Here is a 23,799-nt window from a genome sequence, read left to right as displayed (position 1 = left end):
GCCACGGCTCCGTACGGCTCTGCCTATACTTGGGCTTCACAGTAGCCTGTGAAAGGGGCTGGGGGCTTGAAACGAGGCTAACATTTCCCATCAAAGCAAAGATCAATTTAAAGATAATGAACCTCTCAAACCTCTCCGGTCACACCTATCTGTTGCTATCGTGGTAGAATAATTAAATCTAAAGTCTAATAAAAGCAGAGAGCTGGCTCAGGGGACTGGAAATAATGAGATACTGAGTTATTTCATGTCTAGGTGATGGGGTCAGTTCACACAGCCAAGTTTGCTAGTAAAAGAAAATCATTACTATCTGACGGGTAGGTGAGCTCATCTAAACCTGCTCTGACTCCTCCTGCGAGTTGTCTTTCCAGAAGTGCCGCCAGGCTCATTCCTGTGGCATATGAGCACCTTGTGAAGACAGGACTGATCGGGCTGTGGAGTGTGATCAGGAGAGGGGCTCAGTGGCAGCTTTACACCATACAACTCACATTAGAGTTGGCCTGTAGTTAAATGCAGTTTGTCACCCTCCAGGGCTGTCACTTGGGTACTGTATGACACTCTGGCCCTGTTCCCATGCCTGCCCATTTGTTTCACCAAGTTACCTGACCTCACTTTTCATTTTGGATCTTTCCCTTTTTGCAAGAAAGGGGCAATCGGGATCTTCTGAGAAGTCTCTTTTGAAAAACCTTCATCTCTAGTAGTGTTCAGATAGCTGCTACCTTGCAGATAAATGCAGTTATCTGCAAAGACGGCAAATCAGTGTGCCCTAAAATCAAAGACAGTCAACACACTACTCCAGGATGAGGTAAATACCTGTTGTCATCTGGTGTAAGCCTGCATGAACCAGACACAGCTGGACTCCTCCTCTGTTGTCCTTCCTCTTCTTCTATCTCAATTCTTTCAAAAGGCAAAAAGAGAGACAAATATCACACTGTTTCCTATTCCCCACTGCTAGCTAATTCAGGCAGTTTATTCTTGTTTTCCCTTAAGCTATGTTTTCCCTCTGTTTCCCTTAGAGGCAGATTTTTCCTGCTCCTCATGCTCCCTGTGCTCTGCTACTGGTGAGCATCTCAACTGGCGAGATCTTCAGCCCAAATCAGTGGCATTTTGCAGTCACAGTTGCTTTACAAATAGCATCAGCTGAATATTTAAATTCCAGAGAGCGCCCTAGGCATCATTTCCCTCTCATACCGACTGCTTTAGGAGTTAAATGCCTGAAGAAATTCACCTTGCTGGTTGGAGCCAGCCTTCCCTGGAAGAAGAAAGGCAGTGAACAAGTCTCTCCTTGTTTCAGGTTGCCCATAACCCAAAGCATCATCAGTACTGTATTCTCGATGTTTACAACACTGTGGGCTCTCAAAAGCCAGCATGATTCAACCCAGAGCATCCTTTTTAAGGGAAGTGTCCATCCTCTGCTTTGAAACACCCGGGGATCTCCTATCCCAGCATTTAAGAGCAGCCCTGGTACAGTACGCAGACGCACAACCCCAGCAATACTTCCAGAGGGTCAGTGACCTTACCTCTTGGCGAACAAGGGTGGAAATTCTTGTGTTGGGCTACTGTAAAGGAAGCATAAAGGCAACAGTTAGAAGTTTGGAGGTAAAGACACATCTTAGGCAGGGGCAGCTCCCACAAAGTCCCTGACCCATAATTGACCCATATGGTGCAAGGCATTAAGGGGTCATGTAACACCATTTGGGCAGAGCTGACAGTGACTGGGTGTGTTAAACCTGTACAAATTACAAAGCAGAGGAAACAAAAATAGGAAGAGCAGCTAGTTATAACATGTGACGTAAAGAAGCTTCCCCAAAGGGTCTTTTTAATTTTTTTACCTTCCTGACAGCTTTCTTCCTGCATACAAGCCTGCCTCCCTCCATGCCACACGATTCTCAGTGTACCAGAGGAACTAGCAGCCAGTGCAAACACCCTTAACGTCCTTACAAATCCTGTCCAAGCATTTCTCTCATTCTGGGCACAGTTGAGTGCTGCTGGCGCATCCCCTCCCCTGCTTCCTCCCGCACTAGCAACCTCCTGGTGCCTCATTGTGTCACCCTGAGTTATGTTAAGAGGAAAAGGATTTACAGTGAAAGCAAGCTGCAAAAAAGTCACTATCATGGCTCCTGAGAGATCAGAGACCTTGGAAAGCTGCTTTTTTTTCCCCCTCCCTGGAAGGAGATGGACAACAGAGCCTTGAACATCACTAGCTCCCACACATCCTTCACATTCCTGTTATACATCCACACATTACTGTTAGATTCTTTTTCCCCACAGAACTATTTTGAAGCTGCAACTAAGATCAGGATCTTGTAAATCTAGCTATTGTTCAAACACAATGTAAAGACAAACTCTGTCTCAAAAAGCTGATCCATATTAGATGCAGTTTATATTTGTTCTGATTTTCCCCTTACATGCAACAAAACTGGAGAGAGCAGTATTAAGAACTGAGTCTGAAAATTGAAGCCTTGATTGTGGACCCCAGGGAATTAGGGACTACCATGGTTTTTCCCTTCCTGAAATGTCATCCTTCTCAGTAAGGAAGACTTCCCAAGACTCCTGGAGAATTTCTCCAGTTCTGCAGAAACCTGCAGATATCCTTGGCATTTCTAGAGAGACAGCAGCTACGTCTTCTCCACCCATTGGAAAGGTACTCATTGCCTTCTGAGTCTTGGGTCAGGCCACCACCCCTGTGAGACCGCCTTCAACAGCCTCTTCCCTGTCTCCTGCCCCACACATGCACGCTGAAGACTCACCCATTGCTTTTCTTGGCCGCTGAGAGGACGTAAGCACGTTCTCTGCTGGCAGTGCGTCTCAGGACACTGTTGGCCGCCTCTGTCCTGGAAGGGAGGGAAGGGGTCACATTCTGCTCATGCTGTTAGTGGCTGCTGGGCGTAGCCTTGAAGAGGAAATAGGTGAACAACCCAGTGGAGGCTTGTGCTAACCATGACAGAGCTCCCATGCTCTGGGGAGCAGAAATCCAGCCAGAGCTAAGAGTAGTAACAATGTCTTATCCCTTTCTTTAGTATCATTCATGCTGGGCCACAGCACTTGCACATGGATGTAAAGCGCCAGGCAAAAAAAAAAAAAAAAAACAACCCAGAATTCCTCATCCAGAAGAGCAGAGGAAGTTCCTCTTTTCAAGACCTGGACTATTGCAATATTGCATACTGCAGGACAAAAAAAATGGGATACAGGCTTTGCGGCTGACATGCTGCATGGACTGCACGTGTCTATACAGACATCAGTACCACCAGATGCACCAAGGGTGCATCTTGGTGATGCAGATGCAGATCTCTGAAAGGACTTTTATTGGTTTGTCCCCAGTGGGCAAACTACCAAGTTTTCATTTGTAAAAGTCTTGTATCTGAGGAAAAGTATCTTCAGAAACTCAACTGAAAGCAACAAGAACGCTGGCTGCATCAGCTGCAGATCTACCACACAGACGAAACACATTCTACTCCTGGTATGAGAAGGAGAGTCCCGTCTGGATCTGGACTTAGATGCAAGTCCTCAAGTGGTCCAGAGTCAAAGGCGCACACGTGGGCTGTGGGAGGTGGGCTCCACCCTTTACTGCCAGGCTATTTGTGCATCTCTATCTTTTCACATAGACACTACGCAGCTGATGGATTCCACAAGCCATTTCCAGCTGCCAAATTAATTGGGGTATGCTGTCAGGTTGAATCACGTCAGGCTTTTAATTATATTTTGTTGGGAGTGCAGTCGCCTGTGGGCATAGATGCGCTCTGTGTAGAAATATCTGCTTATTATTATTTTATTGCAATCAGCCCTAATGGCTCAGCTGTAATCATCATCGAACTGACCCTCCCAGTAATGAACAGTTAAACTGAAGTTAAGTCCACTTGTCACTGCCCCTGCAAGAAAGAGGTGGTTACCTGGAGGGCATACCTCTTTTTATGTTCATCTGGAGTAAAAGGCACATCGTCCTCATCCAAGTCCACTGATTTTTGCTTGACATTATATGGAGCTCTGAAATAGAAAGGGAAGGGGACAGCCAGGGTAAGGGAACTGCCTCTGTAGACTGTTGCAGAGGCAGCACAAGCAAAACCTAAGGTAAATCCAAAGGTAGGGCATGTAGAAATGGGTTCAGACCCTAGATGCGTTGCACTCAAGTGTGGAAGACACTTGTATTTTTCATGCACATTGGGGTATGCATGTCCCCATAGGATTTTGTTTTCTTAGTGTAGGGGTTAAGACTAGAGGCTGGTTCATGATAAATGCTCAGCTGCATTTCAGATTAGAGCCACAGTCTTTGATGTGAAAAGCTGTGTAGGAAGTGTCAGCAGTGTTGTTCTGTTACAAGCCCCCTCCTTTCTCCTGGTTTCAGAAAGGCCAGCAATGCTGCAAACCAAGTCCCCAGGCTGTATCCTCCAGTTTCTGCCTTAATTACTACCAACTGATAAAATTCACTCCATACAAAGGCCATTACCAGTTCAAGGAATGCCTTATGGCCCACACAGGCCTGGAAGTAGCACCAGGAGCTAGTTCAGTTTCTAGTGAAAGCTCTGCAGTGCTCAGCTGATGAAGCCATGCCTGGCCAGGCATCCATGTGCAGGTGGCTTCATCACTGAGGCTCAGGTGCTGCTGAGCCTGTGCACGGACAGAAAGTGCTGCTCCCCTTTGCACACTCACAGTTTCTTGTAATCCTCAGTGGTCATCCTGTAGCCAGAGGAAGAACGGCACAGGCTGTGTCCCTTCGCGGCAGTGCTGCAGATGGCACAAATCGTACCTGTTAACATGACCCTCCTGAGCTCTCACCCTTTGCCACCCTCTTCCCCAGGTGAGCTCAAGCTCCACATGATGGGGGAAAACAGGGTCATCCCAAAGATCCACTCTCTGAATTCAGGGAATGCTATTTAATTGAAGGACAGCATTTGCCTTCTTTTCACAGCCTTGGACTAGGATTTGAGGTCTACTTTGCTTCCCCAGGGCCACTATGAGTCGTCAGAGCCAGTATGGGCATACCCCTCTGTGGGACGGTGCTACTCCATCCCAGGATCACCCAGTGAGAAGGCAGAAGACACTTTGTGGCATTATCCTGCTCCACAGATGAATCAAAATAGGGGGAAAAGTGGCGTTTCAAAAGGTTTCACCTGAGGTGCAAAGCAGCATCTGCTTAGATCAGAGCCGTGCTTAGATCTTACTCACTAGAATTAAATGTAAGGGCCTCTCACAAGACAGGTTTCAAAAAAAAAAAAAAACAAACCACCAAAAAACCCACAACCCACAAAACCCTCATTAAAAACATCAAAATGAAGTGTTACAGCTTTGCAACAATTCCTTGTGATTTGTCCCCCACTCAAAACTATTTGCCAAGTTAAACCTAAACCTATGAGTACTTTCACAGCCAACTGCCGTCCCATGCTCTGGTGAGGAAAATATGGAGTTTGATGCCTTGTCTTTTTCCCATGTCTGCTGAGCGGAGCTGTTAAACAAACAGCCACATCTTCCAGCACTTAGTAGGGATTTACTTGAGCTCAGTGGAAGCCCACAAGCACTGGCTAAAGTAAAAGGATGACTAGAAATATATACAATATTTAAAAGCTCATTTTCATGAAGAGGAAGACATACACGTACCTTTTTTGTGCTTCATTAGAAGATGAAGAATCTGGCACAGAAGAGGTCTTATCGATGGTTCTTGTGAACACCCCTCTGGGGAGAAAAGAGACATGTTAAATTTTTTGCAGGACAGAGTTTGCAACTAAAATTAAGAGACTTGCAGCCACTCTTTGGCCTAACAGTGTCTGTGTGTCCTGTCGGGAGGAAGGTGCTGGCTCAGGACACCAAGAATTAGAAAGTGCTTCCTTGGGAGAGTCCTCCTGAGACAAGTCCCATCTTCCTACTCCCTGGCCTTAGACAACACAGTACAATCAGCTCGCACACAGGCTTGGGTATGGTATCACAGGGCTTGCCAACCTGTTTAGGATTACGGTGGCATCAGAGTCTCCGTGGGCAACAGCCCATGCGTCAGAGGAATCTGAAGCACACAAGCCCCATCACTGGTGCTGTGCTGATCACAAGGATGGTGGAACATTTTCATAGCACGATAATCCTTCCATGTGTGATCATTGTATCATACAGAGGAGATCTGATTTTCTGTTAACATCACCATCAAACTACCTGTTAAACAAAATACTCAGGACTATCTCTTCACCAAGGTACTCCGTGAGCATTGTAATGTTCCTAACTAATAGGAGAACCCAAGAGATAGTAATATTTTTCATGCTTGTTGCTCCTGATCTAGTTCTCCTTCCCCTACAGCCCAAATATATGCCACTCTATACCAACCTGATGAGGTAACCGGATTGAGGCTTGGAGGCAGAAGACCTGTGCAAAAAACAGACGTTAGTGAATTAACAAACACCAGGAAAAAAACAACCGCAACAGCACCAGTATTAAAGGGAAATGTCCGCATGGCTGTCATGCCAAAAATCTAGCTAAATGGGCCTTGAGTGATGCCTCAGGTGCTGCACCAAAATTAACCTTGGAAGGATTCTTTAAAAATGAATAATGATCAGAACAAGCTCTATAAAAGATTTTTATAAGAAAAGTGAATTTTGGAGTTAGCCAATTAAAATTAGCCATGCTGACAGTGTTTTCCAGCTCAAAATTAAGTCTGCAAATTGATGGCACAGAGGGGGGGAAATTAGGTATAGTAGAGATCCTGGTTGTTTTATCACAGGAAAACATCATCTTCACACTAACTTCTCTGAGGGTCCATTCTCAGGAAGGGAGTGCGGCATAGCTCCCCTGGAGGGAAAGGAAAGGGATACCGTCAGGTGGGGATCTGGCCTCTTGTACCAGGGCATCCCAGGAAGAAGCATCCCTGGAACCTGCTTCAAGCTGTCTTGGAGACGTCTTCTAGAGAGCAAGGTGGGGACCAGGATGGGCCTCAAGGACCTGGTTCCCATCAAATGAGCTCAGAGAGGCTCCCTTCACCCCTGCCCAGATACCATGCCCTCTTTTCCTGTCTGTCCAGGCGCCCTTAGGATCACAAGATAATTCAGTAAGAAAGCTCAGCAGGTCTCTGATCCAACCTCCTGCTCCAAGCAGGATCAGCCATCAGGTCAGAGCTTAGCAGGAAGGCAGGTTTACACTGCCCATCACCATGTGCTTGAGGTGGCTGCCAAGCTCAAATTTATCCAGTTGCCTTCACAGACACAGAAATGCAAACTCACTGCAGGCTAAGCCTAGCTCTGGAGCTCTCCGGATGGGATGAGCTAGAGGACAATGAATGCTGAGCACAGCCCCAGGCTCTTGTTTCTGCAGCATCCTCAGAGCAGGCACCAGCAGGGTGTAGCCCATCTCAGCCCCACTGCCTCACTGTTCCCTGAGCCTTGAATGAGAGCTGCAGGGAAGCTGAGAAGTTGTCCAGCTTGGCATACGAATGCCTGTCCTCACTTTGAAGTATAAACAGATCCTGAGTGTCCTGGACTCCCTGTCACTCACCTTCTGTCAACTTCAGGCCCTCACACATTTGTGTGAAGATGCCCCTTCAGATGCCACATTTCCAGTGTCACAAATGTCCCTGTTTTTACTTATCCTGTGCCTGATAAAGCACTATGCTGCAGAGGGAGGCAGAAAGAGGTAGGGCACAGCAGGGAAACCATCCTGTCTAATTGCAACAAGAAGTGACAGGAGCTGGCACAGAAAAAGGGAGAGGAAGCAGGAAACTGCTCATGGGAGAGGGCAATGCTCTCCCAGCAACGGCACTGCAGCTAGCAAAGAGCTCTCACATATGACTAAGCTCTTTCCAATAGTTTCATATTTTAGGACGCTAGTCCTACGAGCTCCTGGGTTCCTGAAGAGCCCTCATGCTCTGGCCCTGAAGCAAATTCAGCTCCCACACAGGGCTTCGCTTGCTCTGAGGAGCCCCCAGGCTTAGAGCATACAGTTGTTGCACCAACACAGGAGCTGATATGCCCCAGTAATCTTGTGGGATCATGGACCTGAAGGCAGCCATTCATCTGCCTTAAAGACATGAATCCATCTGGACTTTGCACAAGATAAGCCATGCTCTCTACGAGGTGACAGTTTGTAAGACATTATACTGAACAATGCAGGCTCTCCTCAGGGACGGTATTTTTCAACATAATCGCAGCAGTGAGTGGGTATGAGGAGGTGAAGAAAGAGCAGACATTTGTGAAGAACCAGTGAAAGCACGCACCCATCCCATGGGATAAAACAGAAGGGAAGCAACAGGATGGGTCCCCAAAATTACCTGTCACTCTGGGGAGCAATAGCTGTTGAGGCTGGGGATCCCCCACTGGCCCGTCCAGACCTGAGTAAAGAGAAAACACAATCACATAATTAACTTCTGATCTTGCTGAGCTGCCTTGCTGAACACGGCAGTGATGTTTTCGGAGAGAGCTGCTAAGAGAAGACCAATTTGGGCTTGGTTTTGTTTCTAACTAAAGAGAAGCTGGTGCAGATTGTGGTGTTCCCCAGTACAGGGGTGGCTGTGTGACACAGCCCTGCGAGCCACAGGGGGAGATGCAGACCTGGCTGCTTTATCACTTAAACTCTCTCTCATCAAGGTCTGCCCCTTCGTTTGTCACTCTGGAAATGGTGAAACACAATCTGGCTTAAAAAAAACTTTGGAGTTCTCCTGAGACTTCAAATCTGCCTGCGCTGCTGGATTCCCAGCTCCCAGGAAAGGCCATTTCTCAGAGCTTCTCCCCAGCCTGCATTTATCAAAATTAAACAGGAGCACCCCTTCTCTTTGGCAGTGTTATTTCCTGGTATCACAGGGACCCCAAAACATGTGCTTCTTCTGCAGGCTGGAGAACAGAGTACTCATGGGAGGTTAATGAGGGAAAGGGAAGGGAGAAGAGCAGCGTTCCTCGGTGGCCACACTTACAGCGGGCTGCTCTTCTTCTCGTCCTCAGAGTCTGAGTTATGGTGTTGGATCCAGCTCTTATCTCCTTTCAGGGTGGTGCGAACCTTCATCTGCTTAATGATCCTCCTGCGGTCTTCATCAGTGGATGGAATGATACGTCCTAGGAGAGGCAGAGGGAAAGGAAGGAGAGAGGAGAACGGTTGCTGAGAAAGGCCAAGAATTCACAGGGTCAGCAGGTGAGCCGGGGTAAATCTCAGACAGCAGGGAGCACGGGTCTCCTTTCAGTCAGAGATTCAAACACTGAATGAGTCTTTTGCCACTTCTGGTGAAAAATGGAAGCAAGCTGTCATCCAGACTTCAGGATCAGTCTACCCTGATGCATCACCTCCTCTACAGAGACTCATACAGATTTTTCTCTTCTTTCAGAGGACTTTTCAACATTAATGAGTCACTTTCTCTCAGGAAGACCAAAGACATTCAGTGGGTGGTCTAATCACATATTTACAAAGCAGTGAGTTTCCCCTGGCATTTCCCATCACATCAGCTCTAGCACGAGGCTTTTTTGGTTTGTGGGAGAGGATGATACGTCTGGAGCATGAAGCTGAGCCAAGAGTCGGGGGATAGAGGCAAGCCATAAATGCAAACACCCAGCTGTCAGCTTTCTCTGGTGGCCTGTCAGAGTTGGAGGAGACACGTCCTTTGGTTCCTCATTTCCACATTTCCATTACAAAGTTCAGTTTCAAAAACATAGTCTCAAACCATGTCTCCCTAACGGTGTGGTTCTGGCCCAAATCTGGAAATGTCCTACCCTGTATGGTCTCTCTTTTGCTGTCCAACAGCAACTCTGCCACCATCTTCACTCTGCTCCCTGTCTCTGTTCAGGCAAAGAACCAGAACTACACTCTCTGGTTGAGAAAGTCAGCAATAGCAATTAAAATATAAAATTAGAATGTAGGAAATTGCAGGAGCTCATGGATTAGGAGTTGCTAAGTCCTCCCAGTGGGAAGAAGATTGAGTGAAAAAAGCACAGGTTAATGGGGAGGAGTATTAAAGCCAAAAATATTGGAAGCAGGCAGGGAAGGAGATGGGAGGCTGGGGAAGAGAGAACAGTCTCTCACAAGGGAAGGAAACGCGCAGGTGACATGTGAAGGGCTTCCGTCATCCTTGAGTGCCAAAGTCCTGCTGGGCCAAAATGACTGCAGCTGGACATTATTTAAAAAAGAAAAAAGAAAAAAAAAAGGCATTTTAACTGGAAATTCACCATTCAGCATTTTATTCTGAGAGAAATAGCTGTTCTCCCATGAGGAAATTGTAAGATGAAGACCAGCTAAGGAAATCTCCTTTTCTATGTATTTCTGACTATCTTCCATCTTTTGCCATTTTGGAAATGACTGGTAAAGGCTGAAAACATCAAGCCTGCTCTCCTTGTCGCACTTGGACCAATACAGCTCAGGGGTTTAGAGACACCAACAAGTTATTACAGCTTTACAACTAACTTCTTATCATCCAAGCCAAGGAAACTGCCTGCCTGCACACTCTTAGCCTGTGGCAAACATGAAATAATTCAATTTAGCTACCAGGAAAGGAGGGTCAGCTAAGTCTCTATATCTTGTGCTCGTGATGGGCTAGAAGGCTGCCCAGAAATAGTTATCGCTGAGCAGCTGACATGCAGTAAATTGATTAATCTCTGACACATGGTCATGTACTTCAAGTATATGTTGTGTAGTAGGGGTAAGATTTTTTTTTTTTTAAAAACTGGTCACATTGGGTCGTCTCTAAGGAAAACACTATTGCTATAGCAATGAAGAGAATATCCTTCCTCACGTGGAATTAGCAGTAGCAGTTAAAAGGCACAGTTATGCCAGGCCACATCTATGTCAGGGTGCAGTTTAGGGACCAGCAGTAACACTCTTCATGGGGAGCACCTGGAAAGGGAAGGGCTGCTTTTCTTAGCCCTGAAATTGAAAATTAAATCTATTGCCTAATGGAAACAAATAAGGCATTTCCACTCTTCTCCACATTACTGTTTCAGGCTACCTATGGATTTGGAAGCATCATCCCATCTATTCACATCTAAAGGTCCTGTGAGCGTCTGTGCTTAAGAATTAAATCTCAGTCTGCCACAGAATTCTACAGCTTGGGCATGTTCCTGGGACAACTCAGAGCACCTTGTAGCCCCAGTATGACTTTTTCCACACTCCTTTGATAATAAGACATTATTAGGAGTTTATGAATAATAAAGGTAGTCTTCTCATTACTGTATGGATATTACACACTGCACAAGGGTGGTCTTCAGCCCACAGACTTTTGGTTTTTATCTCTAGAAGAGACAACAAGAGGGTGTGGGTAGACAGAGATACAGGGAAGCCATCCTGGTCAGCTGCTGCACTGGCTGCTAATTGCTGCTGTATTGTCAGTAGACATTTCAAAGACAGAGAATTTTAAGGAGGGTCTTGAAAAGAGAATAATATAGTAGTTTATTAGTCTTTTGTTCATCTCAAAACCTCATCCAGGCTCTAAGCTCTCCAGCTCTCTATACCTTCATGGATACTGAAATTATAGCTAAATGCATGTAATTTTGGAACTACAGGTTGGAGCAGGTCCCAGACAAGGAAGAGGTGTCCTCTACCCTTGGACACGCTGCACTGGGGGAGTTGAGCAGAGAGGTTACAGCAGATACAACTGAGCAAAGAAGGCAAAGGAAAGCCATGACAGTGGACAGATCCCCAGCTGCTCGGGATGGGGAAAGGAATTACCTTTACTGACACCTAGGGACATCATGGTTCTCAGAAGCGCCTTCCCCTTCAGTTACTGTCTGAAGACAACAAGCCCCTGGAAGAAATGAAAAAGGGGAAAGGCAGATTAGTAGTTCTGATATAAAAAAACTTCGAAGTTATGTGGAAGGGAGAGCATCACAACAGTGTCACAGCCACAGAGCCTGGAGGATGGGGAGACTGTGACATATACCGGAGTTGCGATTTCTCCCCATGCCACGTACCTTCAGCATCAAGGATAAGAAAAATCAAATGGGTGTGTTCTCCACACCAGCAAGTCTTCAGATTGGCCATGACAGATGGGTCCTTCCAGGTCTGGGAGGAAAGCTGTGGAGGAGACCTTAGCAAAAGTGCCCAGAGCCACTCAGGTGGGACAGACCTTCTGGAGTCTACAGAACTCAGAGCAGCTGAGGCTGCTTGGGTGAACCTTGGTATTTTTGTCCAGTGGGAGTATAACATAAGGGCTCCTGACAAATTTCAGTCGGCAGAGATATCTGTTATTCCCCCAAGGTACAGCAGAGAGAAGGTCTTACTGCCTGTCTCAGAAGCAAGAGTTAGTTCTTGCTTCTGATGGCAGCTGGGCCCCTCCTTCAAATGACCACAGTAAAGCAGCCAGGAGAAACTCCTGGATGTACAACCTTGGAGACGCTCTGAGATTAGGAATCTGCAAAGCACTGATTGTTTAGTGCTGCAGTTGAATCAAAACCAACCACAAACTAAAAGTCAGGAAAAAAACCTGGTTGTTTCAGATTCTGCCAAGACAATTATGGTTTTTTAATTTGTAAACAAACGAACAAACAAAAGAAAGCAAAACCCCTCAAAATGAACCCACTGTTTTGAGATTAGTAGAACCCAGGTTAAGTCAGCACCTGATTACATCTTTATCAGAAATGTTTCTTTTCTTTTTCCATTCTCTAAAGTTTTTCAGGTGAGCTGTGGGATGAGCCCTTGTTTCAGAGAAAATCAAGCGCAACTTCCGGCTTTTACAACCCTCCATTCTTTCCTTGCCAAAACTATCTGCTGAACCTGGATTCTTAAGTGACTATGCTATTCATTAATAAAAATGCCCAACCCTATTCGGGAGTCTGTGAATCTAAAATTAGGTTGTTATTATCTGCTGGTGGGCTTGTCCCTGCAATATTGCTGTGAAGCCACACGCCCATAAGGAATGCCGAGCACTGATCTCATAGCATTTGCTCCTTGGCAAAATCTCCTCCTTTGGCTTGTCTCAGCTGAACATCTACCTACTGCATATCCACTCCTCATCCAGTTTGCACTGGGATCGTGAACAAGCCCTCTGCTATTACCCCAGGGCTCCCTCTCCCTTTCACAAACACTCCCAAACATTAACTCAGCTTTCACCATGAGCAGACAGCCCACCTCTCTTCTTATCCTTCCCAGATCCCCCTTCCCACGCAAATTTAATTGACCCTGCTATTTAGAGAGAAACGAAAACTGTTGCATTGTCCTAGATATCCACGAAGAGCCTCTAAATACTTGGGTATCTTTATACTAAAGGTGGGAGACGTGGCTGCAGTCTGCAGGAGCACAGCTGACAGACCTGTAATCTGACAATTTTGGATTAAAAAGAAACCACAGCATCTTGGAGCTGCACATAGAGAAGCCACGTGCCTTCATTACCTACAGTGTCTGAGCAAGGTGGATTCAGACCACAGCTACCCTGCTAACTGCAGTTTGGAGGTGCATTTGGTGCTCTCTTCTACTTATTAAATTCTTTCCTATTCCAGGACAAAATAAAGCTGAAGCAGTGGAGGATGAGAAGCAGTGGAAAAGAACTATCCCAAGAGTTTGATACGGCCCTGAGCCAGGGCAAATCAAGGGCAGAAGTAGGTATAGGCTACATGCTGTCATATAATGGAGGTATTTGGAAGCTGGAGAGCTGTTACCTATCTAGCAGCATAATTGAGAGGTGATTAGCCCCCCGGCACAGATCTTTTAGAGGAATAAGCAGGGGTTTAGGAGCATGTAGGAAAGATGCTCGGGAAGTGCTGGAGCAAGGGCTGGAGCTCACAGAGGTGCAGGACTGAACTCTGCTCCCGGTCATGCACCGCAGCTCTGCCTGGCACGTACTGCAGGCATCGTGCGCTAGCCCTGTGAGAAACGACGTCTCCATTTATTGCTTAAACAGAAACTTCGCTTCTTACTCACACAATTACCCTAACAAATACACCCAAAAGGAAGGGAAGCCACGAAGGGTGGCACTCAGCATGTGTATAAAAACGTGCCAGCAACTACACATTGGCCAAGCCTTTTCCTCTGGCCCTGCCTTCCCTCTTCCCAGCTCACATCATCCTGGGAGGGACCACAGCAAACACTGTTGTACTCCACTGATATTTCTGGCTTGACAAACAGGCGTTGGAACATGTCGGTGGTGCTCACTAGGCTTGGCTTTGGGGGACTGGCAAATGTTTTCTGCCAGCCTGCTTTTTCCGGCTATGAATCATGCGATGGCGGCAGCAGTCCGGACGCTTCAGGTCAGGCCCGATGCAGCTCTGGACAGTGTACCTGCACAGTGTGACCGATCGGGATGTCTCTACTGCTCAACTGGCAGAAACTGCTGGGGGTTAGAGCCGGCTGTCCTCCTGCCCCACACCATAACAAAGGAGTCCAGAATGAAGCTTTCAGCAAATCTTCTGTGGCAGGTGCAGAGGGGTGCAAAGGTCCTTCTGTGAGAGATGGAGGAGTCAGCTCTTTGCTTCCTTATAACATAGTTTTCTCTCTTTCATTAATGAAGGCTATCAAGTGGCTATTTGTACCTTTCACCTGAGGATCAAGGCAATACAACCTAAACAAGATCACCAGAAGCTGAGTGGGTTCAGCAAGAAAAGAGCAACTCAAGTACCCTATTTCTTGCTCATATTCTTTAATTGTCTGGTGTAGGCTCCTGTTGGCCATAGGATACTGGGCTTGGTAAAGTTTTGGGCTGACCTTATGTGTGCTTAGTGCCTGCTCAGCGACTAGAACATTAAAAGACAAATCAACCCAGGTTATACCATGAATCCTGCAGTTAGAATACCTCGGCATTTCTCGGATAAGAAACTTAAAGCTCATTTTCTTGTTTTAATGCTAGCTGGCAGTGATACCTGGCAGATAAACTGACATCTACAGATGCCAAAATAGTAGCTGTGATGAAGAAACGAGAGCAAGAGAGATACATGGGACTCACTAACCCAAACCAAAGACAGAGAGATCGGCAAACTACCATGAGGAAAAATATTTGCGTCTTCCTCCTAACTGTATCTGTCCATGTTTTGATATTCCAGCAGTTGGTGGTTAGAATAAGAAACAGTAGACATAGCTTCTTGGGCTACAACAGGCTGCAATGGGACCACATCCCAGTCCATCTGCTCAAGCCATACTGCTGTGCAGAAAGATGCACAGGATTTTTGGGGCCACACAGAATTAGCAAGAGGGTGCCTGGCTCTAGAGCACTGACACAACACTCCTGGGAAAGAAAGTGCTTCTCCCTGCTCCAAGGACGGTTTAGAAATTGAAACAGCGTCCCCTCTTCACCAAAATTTGAATTTAGGCTTCAATATGTGCTATAGGACCTCAAAACGCATTTCAAAGCATTTTTGCCTTTATATTCAAATTTTTGTCTGCAGTGCAGTATCTCAAGGAACTCAGTTCTAGATTTGGAGGGGGTGTCTTCAGCTGTTAATGCTTGCCTACCATTATTCCCACAAAAGGCTGTGACAAGACAACATGGAGCACTTCCGAAATCTTCCTTGCCAAAAAGTTGCTAGGAAATGTGTTTCTTCAAAAATATGCTTTTATGCTACTGGAACCTCCATGTGTGATGTTAAGTTACAAGGGCAAAAAGTGTTTTGGTGGTACAGCTTATTTGGGAATTATTAGCTACAGCCATAGGATACAACAATTTCCTCTATTGGTACAGAAACAAATGCTCTTGCCTAGTGCTGGAACAATCTGCAGCTGATCCCAACAGCTCTGCTTCCCACCTGGAGAACAAAAACATTATCTGCCACTTGAATGAAGCTTGGAGATCTGAACTCAGCAGGTGAGGGGAAAACATTGATACTCAAAAAACTTCCCGTGGTCTGCAATTCCTCAGCTCTGAGCATCTCCAGACTTTAGATAAGACAAATGCTTTTTCTCCCAGTGGGTTAAGTCCCAGGCTTCACTGGAGCGGGTAGTATTTCTGGAGGTTTTACGATCCAAAAGCAGCATTCCACCTTGTGAGAGTCATTTAGAAGCTGGGAGCACGGCCCATGAGTTTGGGAGCAAAGAAAAACCTCTCTTCTGACAGTGCTGAGGGATATTTGTGAACCTCTGGAGCTGGCTGTGAGCATAGTCTCCAGCTATACACCACTGCAGCTATCTTTTCAGGACAGATTCTCAAAAAAGCCCCAGAAGAAACCCTTTCCTCTATGCAAGATGCCAGAGACATGCTGTTTCCTGGCTTCCTCTTGCCAACACAACTCAAACATTAGCCCAGCACCTGGCACTTGTGGCAAAATGAGAGACAAAAGGAAAGAATGCAGTTCAGATGATTCGCCATGGCCCAAAAATGATGCTTCAGGACAAGAAACATGGCAATGGATCCCTCTGTATTTTGAGCACTCCAACTCCCCGTGTCTACAGCATCCTAGTGCTGACAGAGAGCACTCTGCATGCACAGGAACTTCCAGACCTGTAGCACCACAGAAATGCATGTAGCACTGGAGAGGAGCACGACAGTAAACAACTCACTTCTTCCTTTACTGGTATGCAAAGGTGGCTGTCCCCTGAAAACCTCTGGGATCCTTATCTCCATTCACCAACAAGCAGGTCTCAGATTTTGAGGCACTGGATGAAAGACAAGCAGGTAAAGCTGAAAAGTTTGTAACCTTTCCCACTCCTGTCCTCCACGCAGCCCCCAACCATCTCTGTCCTTTGTTGTCCCACAGTCCTCTATCTCTCCACCACTGCAGAATTCCTTTTTTTTTTTTTTTTAAACCCTATCCACACAAACTTCCCCATCTCTGTAATCACTTGTTTCCAAACACACAGCTGCAAACTCCTGTCCCCATGCTTACAAAATGTGGATATGTCCACCTCTCATGTAGACCAAAACCTCTTCTGCCTCAAACTAGATCCATCCCTTCCCTCTTGCCTTATAGTTAGAAAATAAGCTCTGCCAGGCTGGACACACCTTTTTGTCCTCTGTTTATTCATTACCTAATACAAAATGCTTCTGCTGTGTGACTAGGAACATCTCTATTATAAAAGGACATACAGTAAGTCACCAAGTCACTCTGTTTTAGATACCAAACAGAGATGTTCAGGAATGTATTTTTCCTCCCAAACTTTCGCAACAAATATAAAATTTGAGACAAAAAAAATCCATTTAAATAAAAATCCCTATTCCCTCCCTATTTATGCAGAAGATTTTCCTTCAAAAGTCCAATGGGGGCCCTTTGGAGCCAGCTGCCTCCTATTAAGTGTCTGCACACCACCAGTGCAATAGGCCCTTGATCCTAATTGGCACCCTTGGGTGCCATCGTTATGTAAACGAGCAATAATCCTTCTTCACTTCCTGATCTAACCAGTTATTGCAGGCTCTGTTGCACCGTTAAGCGTTACCCAGTTTACTCTGAAATGGCTGCACTTTGAAGGATGATTCCCTTAACACACTTTCCCTGGACAACCTTACAGAGCTGCCTCGGGCTTAATGTTTGCAAAGTGCCCTGGGATCCTGAAATAAATATGAGATTGGCTTGCAAAACACCAGCTCTGAGAGGTGATCCCCCTCTGAAAACAGTCACAGAAAGTAAGGAGTTACATCTGGCTGCAGCCAGATGTCCATTTATTTCCTTTGCTGCTGAGTAGATTGAGGCTGCACCTGTACCATGGGATTTCCCAGGTACCCTGTTCAGGTCCGTGCTTCTGCCATGCCCTGACTCCTTACTGAAACAAAGCCAGTGCAGGCACTATGTTTCTTCCCAGTTATATACTGATTTCCATGTGGACAGAGCTCTGGCACTTGGGCTTACAGGAAGCTGTAGTGTACCGCAGTAGGTCTTTTACCTGGGCAGTGAGAGAGATGAGACCGACGTGAACTTGTGAGCATGACCTGCTAGAGAGACATCAAACAAGCAATAAAAAACCCCCAGATTGCCCCTGGTGCCTAAACCTGCCTGTCAGAGTGACTCCTTCCTCAGCAGGGACAGCTGGGCATCGCTACAGACAATAAAAGACCCAGGTACATCCATCCATGACCTACCTGTCGAACACAAAGTCTAGGGAAAATTTCTAGGGAGCATGAGACAGATTTCAGTTCCTCCTGCACCTTCTTATAGACTTTTCCTGAGCTAAAATAATCTAGATTTCATCTATTTTAAAAAGTCTGTGACTCACAGAGCCATGTGTACTGTCCATGCAGAGCACAACAGGGTGCAAATTCACAGAATCACAGAATCATATAGGTTGGAAAAGACCTTTAAGATCATCAAGTCCAACCATTAACCTAACACTACCAAGCCCACCACTACACCATGTCCCTAAGCACCTCATCCAAACGGCTTTTAAATACCTCCAGGGAAGGCGACTCAACCACTTCCCTGGGCAGCCTGTTCCAATGCTTGATAACCCTTCCAGTGAAGTAAAATTTCCCAATATCCAGTCTAAACCTCCCCTGGCGCAACTTGAGGCCATTTCCTCTCATCCCATCACTTGTTACCTGGGAGAAGAGACCGACCCCACCTCTCTACACCCTCCTTTCAGGCAGTTGTAGAGAGCGATGAGGTCTCCCCTCAGCCTCCTTTTCTCCAGGCTGAACAACCCCAGTTCCTCAGCCGCTCTCCATCAGCCTTGTGCTCCAGACCCTTCCCCAGCTCCGTTGCCCTTCTCTGGACACGCTCCAGCCCCTCAATGTCTCTCTGGGAGTGAGGGGCCCAACACTGAACACAGCATTCGAGGTGCGGCCTCACCAGTGCCGAGTACAGGGGACGATCACTGCCCTAGTCCTGCTGGCCACACTATTTTTGATACAAGCCAGGATGCCATTGGCTTTCTTGGCCACCTGGGCACACTGCTGGCTCATATTCAGCCGGCTGTCAACCAACACCCCCAGGTCCTTCTCTGCCAGGCAGCTTTCCAGCCACAAATACCAAATACCACCTACCTTCAAAACAGTTCACAGTAATGTCTGTGGGTTACAAACACTGCAGCACATGCAGCGCACAGACACTTAGACCAAGAATATATAAGCTGAATCCTTTCTGGGGCTTAATCTGTAGTTAGGCATAAATACATTATACTTTTCCTATTCTACATAGTTCCTTTTTCTTTGGACTCAGTAGAGTCACTGCACGTTGGTATTTCTGCACGCGCAGCTCTGGATGGATGTTTCAAATGGTACACAACACTGGGACTTGTGTTCTTCCAGCAAGCATTAAGAACAATATTTGGAGAGTGGTTTGGTTTTGTTGTTTTTTTTCTCCAAAAATATTTATTTTTGGAGAAAAAAATAGACTGGTAAATATGTGCCAATTCCACCACACTTTTTACCTTAAAACAAGATGAAGATGTAAGTACTTTACTTGCAGAAGCACAGGGCTCTGTGAGAAACTCCTTAGCTGGGAACAGTCAGGGGAACCTCTAAGAGCTGTCACAGTAAGCCCCAACCCCAGTGATGCTGGACACGGGGGTCATTAACACCTGCGGCCATGAGAAACAAACCCCAAACCTGGTGAGCAAACGCACCAAACTGCAGAAGAGCCCTCATGGGCTGAATCAAACCAGCTACTGAATTTCTGAAGAAACAGCTTCACAAAAGCCTGTCTGCGTAACGAGGTTTAATGGGAAGTAACAGAATCAAAGTGATTCTGTTTCCCAGGATAAATGCCTACAGTTTTCATCTTCTGATCCTTAAAACCCCCGGGTCCTGGGGACAGCTTATAGAAACAAGCCCTTACTGAAAGTAAGTCTGGAAAGGCTACAGCCAGGATGTTTAGTCCCCAAGCAGTGAAGGTGTATCCATAGGAAATGCAGTCTGCAGACTGGAAAAAGCTGGAGAGAAAAAAAACCCCACAGGTTTGCTCTCTAATGAAGGGAAGAGCCCTGAGCTGTATAATAAGTGACTAGGAGCCTGTTATATAGAGGCAGCACCACTGTTATGAGAGGGGTTAACTCCTCACTGCCATAACTTGAGGAAAGGAAAACCAAGTCCCCAGGTGCCTCTGAGTCTATTTAATAAAGAGAATAAAAGAAGCAGCCCAAGACGCTACTCGGTGCCGCACGCAGCCCAGAGAACACACCTGCCTCTTTGTTGAGAGGCGCTGACGTGGCCGGCGTCAGCAAGCAGAGCCGGTGGCATCGCCTGTCTCAGCTCCCAGAGCGGGTGTTCGTGTCCTGCACAAAGGCATCCTTTAGAGGTCTTGAATCATGCCCTGCTGCTGGCATGCAGGGAGGGGGCATTTATCTCCCCTCTCCGTAATCTGCTTTTTCAGTGTAGCAGTGCAATGTTAAGAGGAGTGGGAAATTAGTGGGTTATGGGCTTAGTCATTTCTCAGGCATCATTAAGGAACAGGCAAAAGATGGAGGAATTTTTATTTGCTGATCGTTTCCAGCATAGAAAAAGGTTGTTCTGGCTTGATGTGAGAACACAGCTTTCAGCAAACAGAAAAATTCAGACAAGATCATGACAAATCGGCCAAAGGATTTAGTTGCACGTTATGCTGCTATATATGTTTTAAACAAAATTAAATGAAAATTGAGGAAAAACCCCACATTGTTTCAAAACATAAAATGAAAATGTTTCATTTTTACAAAAGGCTGAAGTTAGCCTTTTGTTTCAGGTTTTAACTTCTTTTTTCTTGGGAATAAAAACTTAGTGAAACTCGCATGTATTTTTGAAAGGGTTCAGTGTTGCTAATTCTGCAAGTCTAACCACAGAGCCGTTATCGGGTTCATCGCTGCCAGTCCAAGTTCACAAGGCAAAGCAGCTGCTAGCTACAGCCTCCCCAAAGTACTCCCAATGTCTCCTTTACCATGATCCTAGCCAAAAAAACCCAACCCAAAAGCCCCTGAGAAGATCCTTCCCCTATTAAAATTCACCAAATGCTCTACCCACAGCCCAAGCTTTCAATTCAGGGTACATCTTCACGTGCTCCTAAGGACATACCTGCTTCAATGCTGCTGGCTTCCGCTCTCCTCCTCCGATGGATGTGTTGCCCTGCCACCCTCTGCTCTTAGGCAAGAGCTGAAGCTTGATCCTTGCTACAGGAGTGTTGTTCTCCTCCCAGCTGCTGGCTGGGAGCAGCACATCATGGGAGTGTTTTGCAGGAATACCCAGTGGTGGCCCTGCTTGTGCCCTCATTAGTGCCTGTGGTGAAATCCTACCCTGGGAGTAGAGTTGGGACAGTCTGTTGAAACTTGGATCTTCTGTACCCACTTCACACCCAGCGCTGGATGCCAGGTGAGCAGAGGGGCAAGCATGGACCATTCAACCCTTTATCTCAGCGTACCACTCCAAAATGGGATCCTGCCACAACAGCATAGACAATTCTGCTCTTCCAAACCTTCCACCTTGCCCTCTTGGCTTGCTGCAGGCTTCTCCACTCCATGTTCATCCCTGGTGTGCTGCTTAGCCCTGATACCACTGTCATCTCTTTCATCTGTTATCTCCTTGTTTCCCAGACCTGTCCTTCCCTCTTGCTGGATCTGCCCACAGCCAAGATTCAGATAGGCTGGCACCTTACTGAGGCTCTGAGTCTCTGACGGGACGTTTCCAGCATGGATAATAACAGCAGAGAAACAGGGTCAACTGAAACTGCCACCAATGCCTTGGTCCTACATGGGGGAGAAGTGACATGCTGGCCACTGGACAGAGCAATTTTTAAATTCATCTCCTCTCCCCAAGTTCTCATGAGCCCTTTATGAGTCAGGATCTGACCAGCTTCCAGGCAATTAAACCCAGATTGCCTCTCCCCTCCCTGCGATAGCAGGTCTCAGGTATGTAGCACAGGTGGAGCTACGTGCCGGGTATGCTAGACAAGGTGAGGTTGATCATCTGAGTGATATTACCAGGAGAACCTCTGTTGATAAGCCAGGTTTCCTTCTCCATCAGCTGTGCAGGGCTGATTTCAGGGAGTAGCAGGGATGAACTTGGCCCAATTATGACAGTTTACAATTGCCTTAATTCTGCAGAGCACTTCACAAGTCAGAGGGATCTCCCAGCCTGGCCCCCTCACCCCCTCCTGCTTCTCTCTCCAGCCCTTCCCTGTAAGCAGCATCAAGATATAGGAAACTGGCTGGCCATCCCTGGCCCAATATGAATGGCCCAATAGGAATACGTGACAGCTATAGGCTAGATACGCTTTCTGATATTTGAAATCATCTGTGATTTACAGTCCAGCTCAGCCTCATGCTTCTAGTACATTATGGTCAAAACACTCTCACTGCAAGTCCCTCAACCTTTATGCTGGCTGGTTGCAATTAGTGCTCAGCTTTCAAACAGCAACCTCTGGGATGTTACACTGGGATAACCCAGGCAAGAGGAGACCCATAAAAATGGGTGTTACGATGGCTACATTTCTGCTGACAAAGCATCCAACACGAGCACCCCAGCACAAGAAATAAATGTTCTGTCTGCGCAGGACCGAAATCCTATTAGACCGTGTCCTGAGACTGTATGCTTCAAATGGAGCTGCTAGCTAAATCCATGCTAACTACTTACACAAAAGCCCTGATTTTCAAAGGCACGGAGCACCACCAAGACCCTTGACCAAGCATGGTCCTTAAAATCACATGCAGGTTATGTCCACCTCTGGGAACCCCTGGGGTGCACAAGCAGCTTTGCTGCAGAGCCAGAGAGCCTTCACTTTGGAGTCAATCTGCTGACTGCAGGCAGGAAGGGCACAGTGCCTGCCAATACACTGCCTCCCACTGAAGACATTAACTCTGAAGATCCTCATCACGTGAATGAAAGCAATTACAAGCTATTTAATAAGGAAAGGGGAGCTGAAACCTTGTTTAGATTTCAATCTTCAGGGCGCGTCCGTCTGCGGGCAGCCAGCCAGCTCAGCTCTCCCTCTGCACGCTCCCGGGTGCTGCAGTGGTCCCTGCCCTGTCTCGGGTATTTCAATGCTCTTTGAGTTTTTAAAGTGGCTTCAAAGTATGCCACTGCTGCTAATGGGATAGAGAGTCTCTGTCTCTCAGCAGCACTTCAGAGAGCAGCTCCTGGTGAAAACCCACACCCTCCCAGGTGAGAAGGTGGCTGTGCTACCTGAAACAAGCCGAAGAGCTCAGTTTGGTTGCCCGGGGGTAGGCGATATACACACACGACCACAACAGTGGGCACTGTCATCAGTGGTACCAAGCAGAGGAGCCACGAGATGGCTCAGGCACCATAAACTCCTCTCGTACCCTTAGCAGGGATCGATCCCTACGGATCACAGCCCATGGGCTGAACAAGGGAGTAACTACAGCTGTGCTCTGGTCTGTCCCCATGGCCACCACTCTCCCCAAGGCCACAGAGGCTGCAGCTGGCCCTGGGCAGCTGGCAGAAGGAGAGGGGGATATATCCTTGCCCACTCATGCAGTCCTCTGCGAAGGAGCTGACGTACAGCCAGCCCAGCACTCTTTGCTAATAAATTCTCCAAGTGCCTGAAATCAGCAGCCCATCACTTAATTGGGAATGATTCTGCTTTCCATGTAAGCCACTTAAAAAGATGTAATTATACCCCAGGAGATGAAACACTTACTAGTCTTTAAAAGCTGACTGCAGCTCCTATTACCTGCAAACGCACAGAAGAAAAACCTGCCAGCCATCCTCCTTTTTGATGGCTCAACTGCAACTTTAAAATGTTAATAACAATTTTTTAGCCTGCTGTTGTCAGGCTTTTGTAGGGCACTTGCAGTAATAGCCCCTTTGCGCCTAATAGCCACCTTGCCCTCTGTTCATCTTGGTGATGAGCTGGATCCGACGTTGGACCTAGTTCTGAGGACTAAATGAATGCCCTGGGAAAGGAAGCAGAGCTGCTTTGATCCTGTAAATACAGCTTTCCTGGGGAGCACCACAGGGTCCCTTTAGACTCCTGAACTGTCCGCACAGCCCAGGCCAGCCACCGAGTTCATGTTACAGCACTCCTGTTCCCAGTGCCTCGCTCCTCGGTCTCAGGACAGGATCTCCCTTTGATGTCGAGGGCA

General features: G+C 46.8%; 1 protein-coding gene across 1 annotated transcript in view; it reads right to left on the bottom strand.

Annotated features, from left to right (window-relative positions):
* ZNF185 (zinc finger protein 185 with LIM domain) overlaps positions 1–23,799 on the bottom strand; it is a 54,639-nt gene that overhangs the window by 24,462 nt on the left and 6,378 nt on the right. The window contains exons 2-11 of the mRNA XM_075513314.1: positions 11,608–11,683; positions 8,873–9,011; positions 8,234–8,293; positions 6,301–6,339; positions 5,590–5,664; positions 4,645–4,719; positions 3,901–3,981; positions 2,748–2,831; positions 1,518–1,556; positions 811–894 (exon numbers count right to left, since the gene is read on the bottom strand). Of these exons, the coding sequence (XP_075369429.1) occupies positions 811–894; positions 1,518–1,556; positions 2,748–2,831; positions 3,901–3,981; positions 4,645–4,719; positions 5,590–5,664; positions 6,301–6,339; positions 8,234–8,293; positions 8,873–9,011; positions 11,608–11,632 (701 nt within the window). The 5' untranslated portion in view covers positions 11,633–11,683. The remainder of the gene's footprint in view (positions 1–810; positions 895–1,517; positions 1,557–2,747; positions 2,832–3,900; positions 3,982–4,644; positions 4,720–5,589; positions 5,665–6,300; positions 6,340–8,233; positions 8,294–8,872; positions 9,012–11,607; positions 11,684–23,799) is intronic.

This window comes from Mycteria americana, chromosome 10, assembly GCF_035582795.1.
Source record: "Mycteria americana isolate JAX WOST 10 ecotype Jacksonville Zoo and Gardens chromosome 10, USCA_MyAme_1.0, whole genome shotgun sequence".
NCBI lineage: Eukaryota > Metazoa > Chordata > Aves > Ciconiiformes > Ciconiidae > Mycteria > Mycteria americana.
The sequence above is the reverse complement of the archived record's forward strand: the minus strand, read 5'-3'. Positions and strand labels throughout refer to the sequence as shown.